This window comes from Mchenga conophoros, linkage group LG6, assembly GCF_057382185.1.
Source record: "Mchenga conophoros isolate Kocher_MC1m ecotype Shallow Benthic linkage group LG6, M_conophoros_male_GT1.1, whole genome shotgun sequence".
Classification (NCBI taxonomy): Eukaryota; Metazoa; Chordata; class Actinopteri; order Cichliformes; family Cichlidae; genus Mchenga; species Mchenga conophoros.
In genome coordinates, this window is record NC_140531.1 from 40,806,293 (window position 1) to 40,821,887 (window position 15,595).

General features: G+C 43.0%; 2 protein-coding genes and 1 long non-coding RNA gene across 4 annotated transcripts; all 3 read left to right on the top strand.

The window, feature by feature from the left end:
• Positions 1-363: 363 nt before the first annotated feature.
• LOC146573339 (uncharacterized) lies at positions 364-6,335 on the top strand. Of its 2 annotated transcripts, none has more exons than XM_085278747.1 (2): positions 364-504; positions 3,795-6,335. In XM_085278747.1, exon 2 carries the CDS (start codon positions 3,796-3,798, stop codon positions 4,192-4,194), a length of 399 nt encoding a protein of 132 aa, XP_085134873.1. In that variant the 5' UTR covers positions 364-504; position 3,795; the 3' UTR covers positions 4,195-6,335. The 2 variants fall into 2 exon arrangements, with proteins under 2 accessions (XP_085134873.1, XP_085134874.1); XM_085278748.1 differs by lacking the exon at positions 364-504 and adding an exon at positions 2,723-2,916.
• A 1,057-nt stretch (positions 6,336-7,392) lies between these two features.
• Positions 7,393-12,859, top strand: LOC146573340 (uncharacterized). Its single transcript, XR_014892806.1, has 3 exons — positions 7,393-7,667; positions 8,107-8,215; positions 12,766-12,859. It is a non-coding gene; the product is annotated as an uncharacterized LOC146573340 (long non-coding RNA).
• A 36-nt stretch (positions 12,860-12,895) lies between these two features.
• On the top strand, positions 12,896-14,836 carry cxcl18b (chemokine (C-X-C motif) ligand 18b). Its single transcript, XM_085278111.1, has 4 exons — positions 12,896-13,083; positions 13,222-13,333; positions 13,423-13,515; positions 14,419-14,836. Exons 1-4 carry the CDS (start codon positions 13,011-13,013, stop codon positions 14,495-14,497), a joined length of 357 nt encoding a protein of 118 aa, XP_085134237.1. The 5' UTR covers positions 12,896-13,010; the 3' UTR covers positions 14,498-14,836.
• Positions 14,837-15,595: the final 759 nt, after the last annotated feature.

The following is a 15,595-nucleotide window of genomic DNA, read 5'->3' on the forward strand; positions in this document are numbered from 1 at the left end:
CACACGCACACACACACTTTAATCCTCCTTCACATATTTCACGTTTCCTCGCTCGCTGTCTGTAAGAGGAGAAATGGAGCAGTGAGTGTTTGGCTCTCAGAGTTTGTTTGATTTTATCGATTTTATTGACTTTATTGATTGGTTGAGGCTGTAGTTCAGTACCAGCAAATCCATCAGCTGTGTGGATGTGAAATAACAACACACATCACTTGTTTGTCCCGCGGTCCATCACAGCCTACATCCACCCTCTCACTCTCTCTCCATGCTCTCACTGCTATAATTGGCTCTCTGAGCCTGGCTGCTTAAAGCATTATAAAAGCTCCCCTGGCCCGGCTTATCCTCCGACAGCACTTACAGAATCACACCTCCATGTCCCCGCAACATGTCGTCTACACGCTGACACCCACAGACTTCTGCTGGCATAACGTGGTGAAAACAGACAGGAGGATAAGTGCAGAAAAAAAAGTGAAGATAAAGGACAAAATCCATCAGGACATATCACAGGTCAGTGTGTGTGTTTTCCAGTAAAATGTGGGAGTTTATCATCATTCATCTTGGCTGCAGTTCTGAAACACTGCTTATGTCTCCATACTGGAAGCCTACTTCCAAATAACTTCCTTGGAAGTATGCTGTGGTACCAATTACACAGGAGGATTTACTCAGCTGAGTCTGCGGGGAAAAAAACAGCTGATTTCTTCAAATAAAAAAAAGCAAAAGGCTTCTGTTGTTTCCAGAGGAATCGGTCTAGTTTTACTGTTTGCCAGAATTTTATGTAATTGTTCTAATATGGCTGTTTATGTTGAAAACAGGAACCAGAGAAACAATCAGGAAAGTGCAGGTAAAGCAAAGAACAGTTTAAATCCAAGTGAGGCAAAAACAACAATTTCTCACCTAAAAACCTTCAGGCGTGTCCTTTTAGGTTTTATTCCTATTTTCATTCTGTCAATATTGAACTGAAATTACATTTCAGATGCTGATTCTGTGAGTCTCGTCATATCAGCCCAGCTTTTACCCCAAAACTTCCCATGATTCTTATATTAACACATCTTAAACAACTAAATTGAGTCTCACGAAAAATCGGAACTATATATCAACGTATTAAATGTAGAAAAACTCAGTGATGTGAAAACTAAGGCTACGTTCACACTGCAGGTCTTAATGCTCAGTTCCATTTTATGATCAAATCTGATTTTTTTTGTCTGGTTGTTCACACTACAAATAAAATGTGACAGCAAAGGCGCTCTAGTGTGAACGGTTCACGGCCCTCAAAGCGGCCCGCTTGCGCAAAAGAAGACGTCACACACAACACGCTCTGTTTACGGAATAAAAAATGGCGGCTACAGAGCGAGTAGGTGCTGTTGCAGCAGTCTATCAATTTGTGCACAGTGGTAACCGACAGAATTTTGACAAATTAATTAGAGAAAGAAGGACACTGAGACAAAGAGAGCCCGTGCTTTAACAATGGCCTTGTTTAGAGCAGTGGCTGCTACCTCCGTGCAGAGGTATATATGGACACGGAGTCGATTAGCTTGAATAGAATTGTCTTCCCATATGCTAATCAAATCCAAAACCTCAGTTTTTGTCCATTGACTCGCTCCGTCTCCAGTTTCTGCCGCCATGCTTTCTCGTTTGTCTTCTCCGGCGCTGATAATTGGCATCTGTCTTGTGTCAGTGACGTAAAAGACGGATTTAATGCGACCTGACCGTCCAAACAGCAGTCGCTTTCTAAAACATCGGATAGGTATCGGATTCAGTACCACATACGAAAGTGACCCAGATCGGATTTGAAAATATCGGATTTGTGCCGTTCACACTGTCGTACCATGATCGGATATGGGTCGCATAGGGTCAAAAAAGTCGGATTTGATGCGCTTTCGCCTGCAGTGTGAATGTAGCCTAAGAGAGACCTAAAAATAAAGGAGCTCAGCAGGTTAAACCTCGCCCACCCCTAAGTGAATTTTTTTTTTACATAGAATAAAAATTTGTGTAAATGTTGAAATACAATAAAGTGACTTTTTGAAAGTAATGACGCTCAAACGGCTGAGTGATTGTAGTAAAGCCTGGTAAATGTCATGGCAGATGTGATTTGCTTGGAAGTCGTATCGCATGATGTATGACAGACTTCCTGTGCTGGTGTCACGGTGGCGGAGGTGAATCATTTGCCAGGAAGTTTTCCCGCTGCTCATCCAGTAAGTGATGCAGCAGGTGGTCAGGATTATCGAGGACAGATAACAGTTTGTCCAAAGAGCTCGTGACCTCCACGGCTTCATACTCACAGCAGAAACATTCAAGCAGGGGTCATGACCCTGCAGCTCCCATCTCCAGTGGCTCCTCGTAGCTTCGACAGGAAACACAGATAAGCCTTTCAGTTATTCAGTCAATCACTGCTTCAAGTGATCCTTTGAATTCTCTACACTTTTATCCATGTTTCTCAGCTGACACCTCATCCACTTGATGTAGCTGAATGTCAACAGTCGTGGTTAGCATGGACGTAAACACGTGCACGAGAGGTCGTGAGCTCCCGAGCTATGAGGAAAATAATTCAAAAGTGCCAATTCTGCTGACATATCGATCTGCTTTATCTGCGGCTGGACTTCAGTCCCAAATCAAGTTGAAATAAGAGACTTTTTATTTGATTTTTCTGCACAGAAGAGACTTTGTCGTGTTTGGAATGTGTGGAAATGCGCAGCCAAATGCAGACGCAGAGGGAAGCCGAGTCAAAACAAAAGCCAGCTGTTTATCTTTAGCTGATAAGTGTTCATGAACAAAAGTGAAACTCAAGCCAGAGAAACAGTAAAATAATCCTTTAACTGACAGCGAGCGCACAGCGGAGAGCAACAGAACAATGCAACCAGGACAAAGAGAGGACTGAGGCTGTGAATACGCAAAGGGCCCCACTGGGGGAAAGTGGGACAGGTGGGTAAACAAACAGGTGCAAACAATCAAGGGATAACAAGATACAGGAAGTAAAAATAAATGCAAGACACAAGCAAGAGCAAATGGGTGCAGCCACTGTGGAGCTCCACAGTGGGCAGAAACACGTGACCTCCACAGTATGGTTAGGGGTTATGGTTCTGTTTTTTGCCATTTTTATGGTTTTATTTGAAAGGGTACAGTGAAGAGTGACAGGAAAGCAGAGGGAGTGAGAGCAGGTAACACATGTGGCAAAGAGCCACGGGTCGGATTCGAATTCAGGCCGGCCACTCAGCCATGAGCATCTATATGAATGACTCTGTCCCAGCCTTTACGATCCATTGGCGCGGTTTCCATCGTATCTATGTCACGTGTTTCTGCCTACTGTGGCAGTGACATGTCTCCGCCTACTGTGGCAGTGACATGTCTCCGCCTACTTTAGAGGTCATGTGTTTCTGCCTACTGTGGCAGTGACATGTCTCCGCCTACTGTGGCAGTGACGTGTCTCCGCCTACTTTAGAGGTCATGTGTTTCTGCCTACTGTGGAGCTCCACGGTGGCTGCAGCCAGACCTTTCTCGACACAAGGCTGAAGGCCCGGACCATGATAGTCTCATAGGTGCTGTGTTTTACAGTCAGCCCAAATGCGCTAATTTGTTTTCAGTGAAAACAGCAATTTCATAAATTCAACAAAACAAAGTTAAAGTTTGAAACAATAAAAAGCCAACAAGCATAGCCATGGATGCTAAAATGATTTAAACTATTACTAATATTGATGGTCATCTCCGTAAGGCTTGGGTGTGTTTTGTGGCTCTGTTCAGATTTTATCCTGTGGTGGTAAAGGTTTCGGTCTCCTCCATTAAAGGTGCACCTTCCTTTGCAGGATGAAGTCCAGATGGCTGCTCTCCGCTGTGGACAGACTTCCTACCATCAGTGAAATGCAGGAGAGTGACACAGAAGAAGGAGACCCGGACTGCTCCTCTCACACCATGGAGGAGTATGTGGACTCCATCAAAGAGCTCTCCCAGCCGGCCCCCTACCCGCTCCATGGGCCCCTCAGAGGTCACCGCCTCTGGATGGTGCGCTCATGCCCCGCGGCTCCACCTGTGGCACCGGCTCTGTTTTTAAAATCCCTGAGAAGCAGCCCACCTTGGAGTCCAGTTGACCTATCAGATGTATCACTGACCTTAACAGACCAATCAAAGTGTGAGACATCAACACATTTCAAACAAAACCTGCTGGACGTGCTGGTGGGACATTCCCTGTTTGCAGGGCTGGTGTGAGGTGAAGGTAGCGGCCGGACTGCTGACCTCTGCCCACGGCTCCCGTCAGCTCCACGATGCATGATTCATTTATGTGTAAGAAGTAATTGAGTCAGCAACGCTCCAGAAGCTATATGCATTCCCTTTGAAGTTCTAAATGAACGCAACACATGAAACAAAAGATGAAAAGCGAAAAATCAAGGGCAGAACAAACAAACGAGCAGTGCCTGCCTAGATGCCCGAGGTATAAGTGCGATAAGTGGCTGTGCTGGGCCCACTCGTCCACCAGGGGGCCCTCCAACAGACCCAAGCTGTGAACTCTCCTGATTTGAATATTTAAAGACATACTCTCTGATTTTTGCCACCAGAATCTTCTGAGGACCCCAAACTAAGGATGATTCAAGAAAGCAATGCAAACTAGGTAGATTCATTGGCTCCCACACCCCAGGAGCTCGTTGAGATGAACTACAAATATTAAATCTCTTCAGACTGTAGCTCTAAATTAAATATCCAAGCATTTGCCTTCAGACCCTTTAAAGGGCCCAGAATTAGGTAAGCTTTAACTGCCTAGAAAAGGAATACAAAGGGCTGCTTAAGCCGACGGGGGGCCTTCGAACAGCTTCGGGGTTTAAGTTGTGACTTAAAAATTTAAAGATAGTCTCCCTCATTGGCTCTAGTCTATCCCAGCTGGCACATAAATATGAACTCTGTGTAGAGTCTGGTTCAATTTTAAATATCCGAATCATTTCTGTTGGACATTTGAAGAAATTTGGATGTTCGGTCTTAATCTAAAGATCTTAATATCTTTTTGGTTCAAAGCTCTATGCTTCTTCATATCCACCAGATCTAGGGTTATGATTTTAGTCAACTCTTTTTAGACACACATAGCTTTTTTGGAAAACCAAAAACCTTTCATCTTGTTGTTCCTTTTTTTAAAAATTGGTCTTAGGCTGGTGACCTGGGAGGTGTTAGGATGAAATCATCATGTTTTTTTAGGGTTTTTTTTTCATTCAAATAAGTAAACTTCTACTGCAAGACATTTGATTTCAAATTCTCCTTCGATACAGACACAGAGATGTGTTAGTAAATGATGAGATTTGTTTCTCTTTTTCATCACCACCAGGTAAAAAAAGAATATGGCGGTCTCTTCCTGTTGAAAAGGAGATCTTCCTTACCACTGTCTCCAAATGCTTCTCGTAGGTTATTGTCTCTCAAACAATCTAATCTATAAAGCATCTTGAGATTACTCTCATCAGTCGTGACTCATGAGCTTTATAAATAAAATGAACTGAACCCCCTTTGACCTTAAAATGTACTGCTAAGCCTAAAGCTTCTTATTCTTTTTAACCTCACAGATTTGTAATATTGGATAATTTCTCTCCCCAAATAAATCAGTTTCTTAACCACTTATTCAGTTCATAGTCTGCAGCCATTCCCAGCTGCCCGTGGGTGGACATTATACAGTGGGGCAAAAAGTATTTAGTCAGCCACCGATTGTGCAAGTTCCCCCACTTAAAATGGACAGGTGTCTTTTATACAGATGATGAGTTCAAACAGGTGCCATTCATACAGGTAACGAGTGGGGGACAGAAAAGCTTCTTACAGAAGACGTTACAGGTCTGTGAGAGCCAGAGATTTTCCTTGTTTGAGGTGACCAAATACTTATTTTCCACCCTGATTTACGAATAAATTCTTTACAAATCCTACCATGTGGATTCATGGATTTTTTTTCACATTCTGTCTCTCACAGTTGAAGTGTACCTCTGGTGCAAATTACTGACCTCTGTCATCATTTTAAGTGGGGGAACTTGCACAATCGGTGGCTGACTAAATACTTTTTTGCCCCACTGTGAACCTCACCTGTCTATCACAAGGCTATGTAATTAAATTCAATAAATCTGTATTTTTTTTCCATTGCATTTTCCAGGAATTCCAGCTCCCTATGGCTTCCTGGCCACCTGAGCTCACTGAAAGCAATTCTCCTTTATTTCTGAGTTTTAAATATTCACTTTTCTAATTGTATTTTATTTGTTTTAATTAAGTTTAAAACTGAAACACGTTTGTGCTAAGGGTAAAGAAGCACTCACACTGTGCAGGTTTATGCAGTGCAGCCTGCAAAGTTTTGTTGACATTGGTTTGCTTTTTTCCCCCATTTGAAATAAAAGCAGTTGTAAGAAAAACATAAAACGGCTTCCCTCCTTTCTTTGCATGTAATTATCATGTCTGAACAGGAATGCGGGCGTCCTCAATGACCGTGTTGGGCACACACTTTATTTTCAACCATCAAAATTTAGTTTCTGTTTCCTTGAAGTTGTGTGACTATGAGATAAGTCGCTCCAGCTGGCTATTGGCAAGAAGTGCCTGAGTTACATCCAACAAACATGTGGTAAGAGAGAAAGAGAGAAAGGGAGGAGAGCAGAGCGACCCCCCTGGAGATGCTTCCAGAGAACAAGCCTCAGAATTTGACTCAAACTGACCCCAAATTACTCATGCACATTGTGCAACACAGACTATGTCAAGCTCACAAAGTATGAACACAAAGAGGCCCTCAGGAACATTATTTTCTTGCATTAACGTAAAAATGTGTCACAATATTCCAAAGAAATAGCTGGAACCATTTACGTACATGGTATGTGGTACGGAGATAAGAAAAGATTTATGAAGCATAACTTACGGTAAAGTGCTGCTTCAGCACCAGGTGTGTTGAAAACATAGGATTTCTTTTAAATTGGATTCGTAGTTATGGCGAGGTGCAGATATCGTCGCTTCTCCAAAACTCATTAAATTAGAAAAGGAGTGAGATACTGTGAGCAGCGAGATACACTGCAGCGTACCAGAGTGATATAAAACAGATTTGCTGTATTTGAGTCGTTTAGTTGCAATATCCCAAAGACCTGTTTGATGTGTAAACACAGAAATGTGGCATTAAATATGAAATACAGCGAGGAAAAAAAACAATAGGAGCTCTGTGAGAGAGCTCAGTGTGGAGAGGCGATATCAGGGGAATCCATCTCTCAAACTACACCCTGAAATACAATAATTGAACATAAAGACAAGCTGAGGATTATAGCTGAGAGCTGCCAGGCTCCAGTCGAGACATGCACCGCAGTCATTGATGAATAACAGGAAATGTCAGCTTTTAGTATGGATGAATTCTCATTACTGCTCACCAGCTAAAACAGTCACACAACGTTTACTTTGCTTGATCTTACTATTTCACAAGACAGAGCGCTGCACTGTTCGTGTTAATCACACCATGGCTGCCAAATTATCTGCAGATTACAGTGAAAATCAGTCTGTCTGCAGATGCCTTCAAAGCTGCGTGCAACGTTTTTGTTTTCATGTTGGATCTCTTAGTGGCAGCTTAATCTGTGCAGCGCTGTGAAAAAGTACTTGCACCATTCTTGATTTCTTACACTTTTTCTTTTCTTTTGCATACTTGTCACATTTGGCTGGAGCTCAGGAGATGGAGCAGGACATCTACTAGCTGCAAGGTCCGTAGTTTGATCCCTGGCTCCAGCAGTGAGTGAGTGAGTGTGAATGTGTGCGCATCCCAGCATGCCATGTTGTATGAAGTGCTTTGAGTGCTCATGTTATTGGATCTTTTCAGAGTTAAATGATGGATTTAAATGTAATAAAGGAAAAAAGCCATCTGAAGCTACCTGCCCTGTGTGAAAAAGTATTTGCCCCCTAAACCTAATAACTGGTTGTGCCACTTTTGGCAACGAGAACTGCAGTTAAGTGCTTGTGATAATTGCCAGTGAATCTTTCATATCACTGTAGAGGAATTTTGGCCCGCTCGTCTTTGCAGAATTGTTGTAAATCAGCCACATTAGAGGATTTTTGAGCACGAATAGCCTGATTAAAGTAATTTCAAAGCATCTCGATCAGATGTAAGTCTGGCTTTGATTTTGTTTTTTTTTGTCTTTTCAGCCATTCAGAGGTGGACTTGGGGGTGTGTTCTGGATTATTGTCCTGCTCCATAACCCCAGTGTGTTTGGGCTCCAGGGCACAAACTGACATTCTTCTTCAGGATTTTCTGGTAGGTTTGGGTAGACCCCTCCCCCAAATAAATGAAGAAGACTTAAAACCTGCATTTTGCATTTACTCGAGTTATCTTTGTCTAATATAGGCACTGAAATCTTTAAGCATGATAAAAGAAATCAGTGGAGGGGACAATACCAATAACATGGAAGCAACTCAAAACAATCAGGCCAGGGGTGTCCAACTCCAGCCCTCAAGCGCCGGTGTCTTGCAGGTTTTAGATCTCATCCTGGGTCAACACACCTGAATCAAATAATTAGTTCATTGCCAGGCCTCTGGAGAACTTCAAGCAATTTAAAACAGCTGTGTTGGATCAAAACCTGCAGGACACTGGCCCTCGAGGCCTGGAGTTGGACTCTGATTTAGGCAAACCAACCTGCCGAAATTCAAACTGGGCATCAGAATCAGAAAGAAATGTGATTTAGGTGAATTTTAACGCAGCGTGATTGTTGGTGCCAGACGGCCTGATCTGAGTATTTCAGAAACTGCTGACCTGCCGGGTTTTTTCCCACACAACCATGTCCAGGGCTTACAGAGATCAGTCCAAGAAAGAGAAAACATCCAGTGGGCGTCAGTTCTCTGGCAGAAAATGCTTTGTTGATGTAAGAGAAGATGGAGCAGGCCAGACTACTTTAAGTTGACAGGAAGTTAACTGTAAAACAAATAATCACTCGTTACAACAAAGGAGTGCAGAAGAGCATCTCTGAACCCACAGTGTGTCAAGCCTTGATGCCGATGGGCTACAGCAGCAGAAGACCACACCGGCTGGCACTCGTGTCAGCTAAGAACGGGAAACCCACTTGCTAAAGTTGGTCTGATGAGTCGGACCAATTTCTGCTGTGACATGATAGAGGATAGTGTAAACATCTGCGGCTGGTGATGTAATGGTGTGGGGGATATTTTCTTGGAACACTATGGGCCTGATTAAACATCACAGCCTGCCCGAGTATTTAGCCCTGACCAGCTCCATCCACTTTCTGACCACGGTGTAGCCATCTTCTGATGGCTGCTTCCAGCAGGGTAATGTGTCATATCACAAAGCTCGGATCAACTCAAACATTGAGTTGAGGGCACTCAGATGACCTCCACAGCCATCAGATCTCAGTCCAGCAGAGCACCTCTGGGATGCGGTGGAACGATAATCTGATCATGGATGAGCAGCCGACAGAGTCAAAATGACTTGGTTAGCCAGGGATAACCAAATTAATGGCCAGGTTAACCCTCTCAGGCTCAAATTAAGTTTTTGTTGCTAATGCACAAAAGAATACCTGCAGTGGTATTTTTAGTTTTTAACTGTTGCAAATCTGCAACGCCTGCCTTGAGAGGGTTAAAATGCACACTTTCACAACATTTATGCTCCACTTTGAAAAACGATGCTTCCCAGTGCTTTTAGATGCGACGCGAGCAGCTTTGACGAAACCATGTGACACCCTGGGACAGAGAACAGAATGTCTTTTCTTTGGTCGTTTGATGTGTTGGAAAAAGCGTCTTCACAGCTGTTTTGGTGTTTGCTGGGTTGAACTGAAAACTTACTGATGCTCAACACTGTTGTTTTCTTTTTCCATTCCTTTAAAAAAAAATCTGGTGCACATTTGTGAGATAAATGTTTATGTTTGCTGCCATGTTGCGTCCGTGCTGTTTATTCTCAGTGTATCTGCTGGACTCGCTGTGTGGCAGATTGTTGTGCCGATTACTGCCTTCACTTGGAAACACTTAGCTGCTTTTTTCTTTTTTTGAAACAGTAAAAGTGGTTTTATTCCTCCCCTCTGGTTTGCCATTGTGTTTACTGATCAAATAAATAAAGCCAGGGTAAGATAATGTGTGCATAATGGCCAACTTTCTCATCGTAAATAAGGCCGAAATGACCATTAATCATCGAGGAGTCACAGTCTTGATTTCCTTTTACTCTGAAAAAGATAAAACACCTCATCAAAGCAGCCTGTTAATAACAAACACCGGGATCATCTGTCTTATCTGCATGTTCAGGTTTGCAAGCCGCGAGTGTGATAACTTTACAGACAGAAAACAGCTCCTCATGTTTGCTTCCTCCCACAGGGCATTTTGTGATGGTTTTAATAGACACATAAAAATTGAAATGCGATGTCTTGTGCAACCGCCGGCTTGCAGTGCTGGTGTGCAATCATATCGGCTATGAAATAAAGCTGTTAATAAAAAAAGGTCCACGTGTAAATTACAGTCTGACTTTCATTGTGCTCTGTCGTCGACTAAGAAACTGCAACAAAAGAAAGAGTGAGCCAAATAATTAAAGCTGAGACACCTAATGAGGAAGTAATTTGTCACCGAGCAGGATAACAGCTTTCTATTTGCTTTTTTGGCTGTAATCACAGACGCTGCTGGACTGCAGGATGCTGCTGTGAAGACTGAATGAGCTTCCTCACCTCATCTGAAACATTCTGACTCGAGCTCAGTCGGAGCAGGAGGGGATTCGCCGTGAGACCTTATGTTTTGCTTTGCGAGTTCCCCAAATAGTCCCCTTGCTGTTAGGTGATTAACTTTCGCTGCAGAACGAAAGAGGGGGAACTTGTTGACCCATCTGTACTTGTTTACAAAGTGAGTCCACAAATGTTAAGAGCATGCAGCAGTGACCATGAACCTGCACGGTCTGTGTAAACGAGGCAGACCAGAGGGGCAGGTCGGGGTTTTTAGCATCAGGCAATAAAATGAGCTGTAACGGCATCAGGGCATGTGAGGATGACACGTCACATTCAGACACAATGAAACAGAATATTTATTAGACAGTCATACTCTGTCATTGTGCACAAAGTCATACTGGAAGCATGACAATCAGCTGGCAAGTGTCCCCAGAAATGACTCCTCGAGGCAACAAACTTCTGAGTCTGCTTTTAGGCAGACAGGGCAGGGCTACCACGAGTAAGGCAGCCTGCTGCCTAGATGATCTCCTTTATGATTTTAGAATGACCAGAATTTAAGTAATGGACTTTATGCTTAATTCAGCGGGTCAGAGATTGCTGTTCTAAGTTAGTAGCAACCATAAACTGCCAATTAGTGCCAAGGCCTTGACTAATAAACTAAAGCAGAGACGTCTTGAGTGGCCTGTACTGTGATCTGGAGGCACCAACAGCACAAATAAAGTACAGAGTTCAGGGACTCAAATTATCTGCAGGGAAGTTTATCTCAGAATTAGCAGCTACACCCTCTGTAGGTGTCTCAACCTCTGACATCCACCTAACTCCTGTATCTAGATGGAAAAATTATATTTAAAAAAAGGAGAAAATTAGGTTTAGAGGCTAAAACATGTTTAGTTCTGCTGTAAAGTTGGTAGTCTGTGGGGACTCGAGCAGACGTCAGCCGCAGAAGTCGCTGCTCGGAGCCAACGAGGAGAAATAAGCAGTTTTGCTGAAAAACTGAAATATGACGACGGTCGTGAACTCCAGTGCGCCTGTTACACAAATGCACTTAATGCACGTTGCAACCTATTGGTAACCTTCAATGTGTTCATTGCGTGTAATGCCAGGATATGAGCCCAATGGCAAAAAGATATATGAGTGACAGACATTTACATGTTGTGAAATGTGTTTTCTCCGCTCTGGGAAAGTGAGTTGTTCACACGGTGTGAGCTGTTCAGTCATGAGTGAGATGGTACCTGCTGTGGCATGTTTACAGACTGGTAAACATCGGAAATAGGAGTGAATCCATCGTGAGCGCTAAACTGTTATCAGCCTTGTAAGTGTTCCACTGTGTTTCATGAAACAGGTGCAGATTTGTCTTCCTCAGAGACATTCCTTTTCCCACCTCACTGCGACGCTACTCTGTGCAGTGCAATGTGCTTTCCAGTAACTCCAACAGGCCAGAAGAATGTCGAGGATGCATTAAGTTTAACCTCAAATAAAATAAGAATTTACACGGTAACAGTCATTACTCAGTATTTTACAACCCAGCTGTGCTGCTGCTAGCCCAGAGCTTGAAAACAATCACCAGCTTTTCCTCATAACCTCCAACTCTTTCAACATTCATGTGAAAAAGAAAGTACACCCTCTTTCAAGGAGGTTTCATCAAAGCATTGTAAACAACTCATCTGGTGCTTAGCAGTTCTTACAATAAGGTCAATACAACCTCAGGTGAACAGCAACTCCTGACAAAGGGTCATCATGACACCAGGTCCTCATTTATTTACCAGGAAACTACAGAAGAACTACATACACCCATGACTCAGCAGCCTGAAGAACCAACTTTAGCAGCAATAACTTGCAGTAACTGTTTACTGTGTGACTTTATCAGTCACTCACATTGTTTTGGAGGAATGTTGGCCACTCTTCTTTACAACGGTACCTCAGTGCACTGAGCTTTGTGGGTTTTTGTTTGTGCCCTGCTCCCCGACGGTCCACGAAATGACCGTGGACTTTCTTTTTCAGATGACTGTACAGTAGCCCGGACATGCCTGGGCAAAGCGTGATAAAAAGTATTAATCACCTCTTCCCTTTGACTCTGATTATGGTTAGTAATGAGATGTGGAATCTGTTTAATTATGTCATGATTTCATTTTTCTCCCTTTCTCTTTAAAACCAGCACAGAGCGCATTCTTTGAGCATGTCTCCTGCATGAATGTGGAAATTCCAGAGTCTAACTGACGGGAAGAGGCTCGGCCTATCGGGAAACCCACCCTGGCCTCGTTATAAAAGCAGAGGAGGCTCGCAGCAGCTCTTCACTCCTGTCTTCTCTCTTCAAGGAGGTACTGCAACCGGTTCGAACTCTCGCTTGTTCTCCTCTGAGGGATATTTTGGGGACTTTGGTTTGTCTCTCTCAACAGAACAATGGCCATTTTGCAGAGAAACTGTGCAGTCTTGTTGGTTGTTGTGGCTGCGGCTTGTGTGGAGCTCTATCAAGGTTAGTAATTTCTGCAGAATGTGTAATGCAGTAATGCTCTAAAACTTTATTGGCATGCATTTGCTTTTACTTCTTAGAGTGCATCAGTGGTAGGACTGCATTTCTTTTGCTAACCTGTCTGAAAACGTTCCCCTGCAGCTCAAACCTCGATAGGACGCTGTGCATGTCCCAAGGTCCAGGCAGTCAAAGGCAAAATATCAGATTTCCAAGTCCTTGAAAAGCGGCCCAGCTGTGATAAAACTGAGTTGATGTAAGTTTAAAAGAATATCTTTGAATATCTGCCACTTTAGAGTCTTGTCGGCTGTGCAGATTTTGATGGTAATACTTCTGTTTTCTCAGTGTAACCAGGATCAACCCCGACAACTCCACCCAGAAGCTGTGCATGTTCACTGAGGGAGTTAGAGCCAAGCGCCTCTTATCGTGCTGGGAAAGGTGAGCTACACAACATTAGCATCGGTTCACCCACAACTAACTGCTCTTTGCTTCTTCTTTAATGCTTCTGAATTTGAGAATTTAAGAACAACTAAAAACAGAATTCAAACTTTTCCATAAATGCGTTTGAGACAGGGGCGTGTCCAGAGGGGAGGGGATGGGGGGGCCTTGATCCCCTCAAATTCAGTATTTAAAGTACTTTAGTGACGCTCAGTTTTAAAACCAGGATCAATGTTTTGTTGTATTTTACACTTTGCATTTTGGATGCAGATATCTGCTGTAAGACATTAAACCATCTTCAGCTTTGACACTGATATTGCAATAACAAATCAGTAATTATAATCCAGCATGCATATCTCTTTAAAAAAGACTGCTGTTACTTTAAATTTATGTATATTTTGATGCTTAAACTTTTTCCAAGTAGGCAGGAGTATGACTTTTAAGTAAAAATGCTCTTCTTACTTTCCATGTAATATATCTGTATGCGAGCACAGGACTGCACAGAAGCCTAAAAAGTCATTTCTGGTGTTTTCTACATTTATTCCTGATCGAACATAGACTCTCTTGTCTCGTTCTCGCTCCCTGTTCTGTGCTACATGCACAGACTGAATGCTCCAGCAGCTGCACAGCTTTCACAGAGAGCTGGGACAGAATATCACACCACTTAAAAATGTTTGATTTGGCTTCAGAATCGATTCTTTTACAGCCAAAACACCACATGCTTCTGACTCCACAGAAAAACGAAACAGACCGAATGGCGTATAAATCGTTCCCCAGATGCAAAGAGTTTTAGAACAAATCTCAGGACACGTTAACATGTGACTCCTTGCGCAAACATCCAGATGTTTTCCATTAGTCCTTTGGCCTAATCCCAGTTTTTCTTTCCTCCCTTTCTCTTCTCAGCATAAACAAAAATGAGACACGCAAAATGGAGTGCATCGACAGACCGAAAATGGCTGGGAACAGTACCACGGAGAAATGAAACACACGAAAAGGAGAGGAAGAATGGTGAAGATAGATATTTCTCAGATCTCTGTGAAATGACGGCGAGAGCAAAGCGCGCCGAGAAGGCCAGACGAGTGAGAGCGAGCAGGAAAAGGACGGAAGAGAAAGAAGTTGTGGAGTTGTTAGGAAAGAGACAAATACAGATAAATACAAATTAATACAAGAAACAGAATATAGCAGCAAGTCTGTGTAAGAAGGGCACACACCTTTATTTTTTTGCTTGACACTGGTATTTATGTTGATATTTATTTATTCTGCTTCTTTTTTTGTACATTTTTATTGAATGTCTCTTTAAATAAAGTTAATTTTGATAGAAGTTTCTGCTTCCTGCTCATTTTTCGCCCAGTCTTTGGGCAAAAACCAGAAAAAGCTTCATTTCTTGGCACCCTGAATGTTTCCAGCTGGTTTTTGTTAACCCTCATAATGAAACCTGCGGCTCAGCACCGGTATCTCTACATCGAAACACAAACAAACAGGGTTGATCTGCACAGAAGACGCAGCTGGCACTCGAGGACGCTGAAGTGACTTTGTTGCAGGGTGAGCAAATTAATTGTTATCATACACAAACCGTGCACTTCTAGGGGAGAGTGGGGGCTTAGCACGATAACAATTAAATCATGCCCAGGAGAGCATTTTGACCACAGCTGTTTACAGCAGCAGCTGTAGGCCAGATGATGAAGCGGGGATGGATTCCTGAAGGATGTCGTGACTCTGAGTGGGCTAAAGTGAAAGTGGTTCTTTTACTTGATTCAGCAGAGCAGCAAGGAAAACAGTGTTAAAGTTGAAGAATCTGGAAACCATGGTTTCCAAAGAAAGACGGCTCAGGACTGTGAGCTAAATCTAACATCTGGACCAGACCACCAAACATCTGCCGCCACATCCAATTGCGCAACGATCCAACGATGGCAGCGATCCACATCCGACAGCTCAGATTGAAAGATTGTCACTTTCTCCCCTCCTCTGTAAATCATCAGGCCCAAATCTAGTGGCAACAGCACGAGGGAGGCTGGTTTGAGTTAAAGTTTTATATGATCTTTTTTAAACATTGTGAATGTTTGAGGCAAATGATTTCTGA